The sequence below is a fragment of the Carya illinoinensis genome, chromosome 5 (genome assembly GCF_018687715.1).
Source record: "Carya illinoinensis cultivar Pawnee chromosome 5, C.illinoinensisPawnee_v1, whole genome shotgun sequence".
NCBI classification, from domain to species: Eukaryota; Viridiplantae; Streptophyta; class Magnoliopsida; order Fagales; family Juglandaceae; genus Carya; species Carya illinoinensis.
In genome coordinates this window covers 31434557-31440509 of record NC_056756.1, presented here as the reverse complement: position 1 = coordinate 31440509, position 5953 = coordinate 31434557, and the positions used below count along the sequence as shown (strand labels likewise).

The 5953-nt window shown below is 38.0% G+C and overlaps 1 protein-coding gene across 1 annotated transcript; it reads right to left on the bottom strand.

Moving 5' to 3' along the window:
- Nucleotides 1–2857: 2857 nt before the first annotated feature.
- Nucleotides 2858–3373, bottom strand: LOC122309200 (putative calcium-binding protein CML19). Its single transcript, XM_043122586.1, has one exon. It carries the CDS (start codon nt 3362–3364, stop codon nt 2858–2860), a length of 507 nt encoding a protein of 168 aa, XP_042978520.1. The 5' UTR covers nt 3365–3373.
- Nucleotides 3374–5953: the final 2580 nt, after the last annotated feature.

The window sequence follows — 5953 nt, the reverse complement described above, 5'->3', positions numbered from 1 at the left end:
GGTCATCACCCTATCGACGTGTGCCAAGTGTGTGTATAAGCGACGAATGTACACGAGAAATACGCAGCGAAAAGCAAGTCAATAACTAAGTACCAGAATTTTTCTTGTTTAATACAAAGCTGTTCAACACATACATAAATAAATATTACAAATCACAAATATAGTTTTAAACCAAATACAAAACATAACATCAGCATCCCGACGGAGCCGCATCCTCGGGCTCAGCCTCCTCCTCCTCATCCTCGATCTCTGCACCAAAATCTACGGTACCAAAAATGGTGCCGCAGGTAAGTAAAATCCAAACGCCACCAGATAAAAACATATAGAACTCAAACAATATGTATGAAGTGATGCCAATGCACAAAACCCATAAAATCATATTTTTTCCACACGCGCCAAAAGTCACATTTGGCCCATATCAAACTCAAACCTTTTACCAATTAAACCGTATGCACCATGACCTCCCCTAGGGGTCATCCGCACACCCTGGCTCCAGTGCCACACCGCAGGTAATGACCACACATGTGACACCTAAACGAGCGATGCCCAGTTCCGCGCCCCGCGCGTTCGTAGCCAAGCATCCTCTAGCCCCCACTCCCATCGTAGTCCAGCGACAACTCAGGGGACGTCACTCAGTTTATTACGCTCCCGAGTGACCAAAAGAGCTCCACCGGAATAATACCCCATCCCGGCTTGGGGTCGTGATACACACGCATCCGAAAATCTACTTACGCCAATAAAACAGGATTTTCTCAATTTAAATAAAACGCATGCACATGCACCATGTAAATGCGATATCAATGCACAAAAAGATTAACCAACCATAAATCCATAAAACAAGCAACTCCGTCCTCCATCCATCCGACCCCCGAACTCCTCGGACTCAGTCCGGAATCAGCCAACCAACATCAATTAATTTATTGAATGAGAAAAATATATTTAAATCTAAATGTAGGGTTAAGAAAATACTTACAGCGCTATATGGTATTTTTAGAAAACACGCGGCGTTGCAAACGGCGGAAGGAAAACAACGTAACAGTGAAATTTCACTGTGGCCGTGGGTTGTAAAATATCCACTTTTGAACGGGGACAAACCAAGGCTCGGGATTGATGGGGAAGGGTCTAAGGATGTTTATAAAGCTAGTGGAAGTGGAGTTTGGCTGTGGGTGGCGGCGGAAACGGCGAAGGAAGGGCCGAAATGTCCAAAACGGAAACTAGCTCGTGGGAGCTGTTCCGGTGACTGTTAGAGGCTGGAAATGGGTGGGTTAGGATGGCAAGGAGTCGGTGATGAAGTGGTGAAGAGGTGGTGGCCGGAGGTGGAGCGACGGCGGTAGATCAGAGCAAAAATCTGTGAGGCTTGCTGGGCTTTTTCCGGCCAAACGGCGGCTCCGTTGGTGGTGGAAATTGGTGGGGTGGTTCACCGGAGGAGGGGAAGATTTTGGTGGGGGTGGTGTGCCGCACGGTGGCCGGCGGCGGTGGGTCTGGGCAGAAGAAGCTTCCGGCATGAGAGAGAGAGAGAGAGAGAGAGAGAGAGAGAGAGAGAGAGAGAGAGAGAGAGAGAGAGAGAGAGACGAACTGGGGGGTATCGAGCGGGAAGGGGAGGGAAAAGGAAGAAGAAAAAAGAAAAAGAAAAAAATAAAAAAAAAGAAAAGAGAAAAAAAGAAAAAGGAAAAAGGGAAAAGAAAAGATGGAGGGAAGAAATGAGGTTCAATCCTCACTCCGGAAACCAAAACAAATCCGCCGAAAACGACATTAAAAACCGTAAAACGACTAAATAAATTAAACACCGCATCAAATAAATAAAAACTAATTAAAATACATTAATTTAAAATAAATAAACCAATATATTAATTAAATTAAAAACAACCCTTCAGTGAAAATACACGTAAAAGCGGGTCGTCACAGTACGCGTATTGGTATACAGAATTGCTTACAACCAGATTTTTCCTATCATTTATTATACAAAATATCCCCAACGTATGGCCGGCTGTGTGAGCACCGTGACAATGCTATTCCACGATATGTTGTGGTAACCCTCAATATTGGAATATAGGGCCTCGAATATTAACAGGTTTCTGTTTATTTTCTTTTTCTATGGATGCAAAACAATATTGTTCTTAATTTGTGTTTACCTTACAACTTCTGTCTGACTTGTGGGTAAGCGGATATTAGTGGTGCGCTACCCTGGCACTACTTGGTTTTAAAATTCTGAATTATAGTGACTATGACATCTGAGTAATGCTAACAGTTCAGACTATTATGTGGTTGCGTTTAGATTGGTTATTTTTCCAACTCATGACAACAGCTGCATTCCGGGTCTCATAGGAGTACGTAGGAAAAAACCTTTGACAAAATCAATCTCAGATTGACTTTCAACAGACAAATGAAGTACTATGCTAAGAGTTCAGACTAGCATGTGTTCCAAATCTTTTCAATGGTATCGGGTATTGTTGTTATATTTCTTACCTAGGATTTAGATCATACTTCGAGCAATTGTCTGCCTAAATTGGTTACCCTTAATTTTCCTTATGTCCATCCCTCTCTAAGCATTTCATTTTTTCCGTTTTGGTGGACCCAAAGGTAGAAGAAAGTGAGAATTTCATGCTTCTCGCCTTTTTGGTTAGCGAGTGTTGCTCGATATCTTGAAATAAGCGAAAGAATAAGAGAGAATCCATAAAGAATAGTGCTGAAACAGTCTATGAATGAGCTGAAACCAACGTAATCTAATTGTATATAATATATATTACAAGATTGAAGAAGTCTCTCATCAATCAATATGTACGAAAGGAATTCAGAAGGCAGAAAAAAACTTGAATAGGAAAGGACAAATATTCTTGTTGACGATATATTGGGTGGATCAACGCATCATAATTCTGAACTCTTCAAAGCTGAGAACGCCATCTCCATTGAGATCAAACTTTTGGATCATAGCTATACAATCCTGAACGGACTTGGAATTGCCAAGTCGACTCAACATTCTCTTCAAGCTCGTGGGGGTGATGCAGCCAGTCCCTTCCATCTCGTACATAGCAAAAGCCTCTTTGAGCGTGTCATTCTTTTCCTTTTCTCCGCCTGTCTCCATTAGCTTTTGGAATTCCTCGAAGTCCAGCAACCCATCCCCGTTCAAATCACACAACTTCACGGTTTCTTTCACCTCATCCACAGACACATTGCCCCCCACTGTGGTCACGCAGCCTTGCAACTCGGCAGGAGATATTTTACCATCTCCATCCACGTCCAAGTAATCGAACACCCTTTGGAGCTCGCTGCAGAATTTGCTCATCATCTCCAAATCAGAACCCGAAAGAGAACGCTGCTTTTCACTACTCTTTCTCGAAGACAGTTTGCGACGTAATCTTCCCATAACTGATTTCGGAGATGTCACACTATTAAGCTTCTCATCCATAAGAGGATGAGGAGGAGAAGAAGAAGAAGAAGATGCATCGTGTTTAGCTTTGATCATGACGAAGATTGAAATGCTAGCTGTTTATACTATAGAACAAAAAACTCACTACTACTCGAACTCACACCAATACTTTCGAAATTCAGTTGAATGAAAGTAAGTTGGCTCCTTGTCGTTGTATATATAGACAGAACATGAGAGAAAGTTGGAAACGAAATTCAAAGCTTTAAATTAATATCGCACAAGATAAACGAAAAGTTGTGTAACAGACGCGGGTGGATTGATATTCATACGTATTGAGATATGGGAGATCGACACGGTTTTGAGCTCACTGCCTATCTCATTAGTTGTTGGACTGCGTATTGCCAGTTGCAACTTTTTATTCAACGGCGACAGCGCGTATGGGAAGTTTTCTGCTTCCGTGGGCGAGGATGACGTGTGGGGTCCTTTCTTTTTCCTTCTGGATATTTGTGGAATTTTCTCATCGTGTCTTCATTCTTTATCTTTAATTTGACTATTTGGGGACCTTCTGATCTCCAAGCATGCAGTATCTCGTTAAAAAAATTATTTATTACTCTATTAATTAAAGTGTTTTTATTTTCTTTTTTACGTGATATTAAATAATTTAAAATATAATAAATAATTTCTTAATCATTTGATATAATTGCATAAAAGTGACTATTAAACAAATGATAAATATTATTATTTTTCTTGTTTTCTATTTTGCCTTCTTAGTCAAGAAAAATCCGATCGCAATAATTGATTTGGTTCCACCATTTAAAATTGGTATAAAAATATTAAAATTATTTAAAAATTAGTCATGACAAGAATTTATGTCAATAGTAATTTATTTAACGTGTCAATAAATAAACTCTCTAGTTGACTTCTTTCCATTTATGTAACTGTAGCATGTATAATGAACTGTTCACTGTATAATGAAAGGTATATTTTGCTGACAACATAGACCTTTCACGTACGTTGTTAAGTATCATCTTCCTACAAATGGTATCTCTTCCTTGTTAGTAAAGAGGACAAAAATGGTGAAGTGGGTTCAATTTTACCATTAGACGAAGTTAATAATATAATAAAAATAATTAAATTTATTTCTTTTTATTAGTTTAAATTTTTAGAATAAGTAGTAATTTTATACGGTATTAGAACAAAAGTCTTGAATTAGAACTTTGACTTTATGGTCTATTTTATTTAATTAAATATTTTATGTATCGAACCAATTATTGGGAGTCTAGTCCAAAAGGGAGACTAGTGAGAATATAAACTTTTGAAATAATTAAAGATTTCACACGTAAGTATGAGATATGAAACAATGCACAAATCACAAATTGAGCTCATTTGGACATTTGAAGAATCTTATAATTTTATAAATAGTTGTGAAATAATTTGGGTGAATAGATTTTAATGAATTTTAGAAAAGAAGAGAAAAAAAAGTTGAATAAAAATATTAACAAGTTAAAAAATTATTTTAATATAATTTTGTATTTTTATTTTTATTTTGAAGTTTATAAAAAATATATTATTTTTTGTATTTGAATAATAAAAAATTAGATAAAAAAATTAAAAATTATTTTGTACTTGAGTGATGTAGGTACCCAATATGCCATAACATCAAAGATCTAATGGCATCTTCAGACAAATCAACATTCCATATATCCAAGCATGGTATTGGCAATATTTCAATCAGTAAGCCACATCAAGTTAATTCTATAGAAAATACTACTTAGCCCTCTTAATATTACTGTCTAAAATTATTGCCCGAATATATTTTTTTCTTAATATTTAAAGAAGTGATTATTAGTGAAATTCTATATTTTTTTTAATGAATTAGGATGTTAAAAAATACATAGAAAAAAAAAAAAAAAAAAAAAAAAAACTACAAATTTGTACTAGTGGTATGCCTAGCGATAAACCTTGGGCGGCCCGCTAGCACCATCCTAATTCTATTACATTACAGCTCATATCCTCTTATCAACTAATATTTGTGTGCGTGCATGCAACGATCATATGCAATCAAGAGCTTTCTCCCCCTTCTTTGACTCCTTTTGGTGCTGGAGTACTGATTCTATGAACTTGTGTAATTGCGTTGGAAGTTTCTAATTTTAAAAATTTTTCATCACATAATATTAACTTGAGAAACCAAGTAGAAATGACATTTACATCCCCTACTGGACTAGGCTTAAATTATCCCAAGAGGCCTAGCAACTAAAGCGCAGTCGGCCCACAGGTTAGAGAAAGGAAGAGGCCCAAGGCCTGCCCGAGAAGAAAATATACTTGGAATGATGGGACACCAACATTTTTAACACCGCCCTACACACGCACATAGTGGCAGGATCACACTGCACTTAAGGATAGATATGGAATGCAGACAGAGATCACCGTAAGTCCCCCTGTCCCTGACAGAGTGCACAGCACAGTAGGTTGCCTCACTCACAAACCTGTCACAAGGATGCAGCCTAGGGAGGCTATGCCATATTAAAGGCAACAACATGGTGTCCTTTACGGAAGACAAGCACCTCTGACATGGGATATAGAGGA

Coding starts and splice junctions, on each gene's coding strand:
- LOC122309200 (XM_043122586.1), bottom strand. CDS start 3,364: ATGGGAAGATTACGTCGCAAACTGTCTTCGAGAAAGAGTAGTGAAAAG.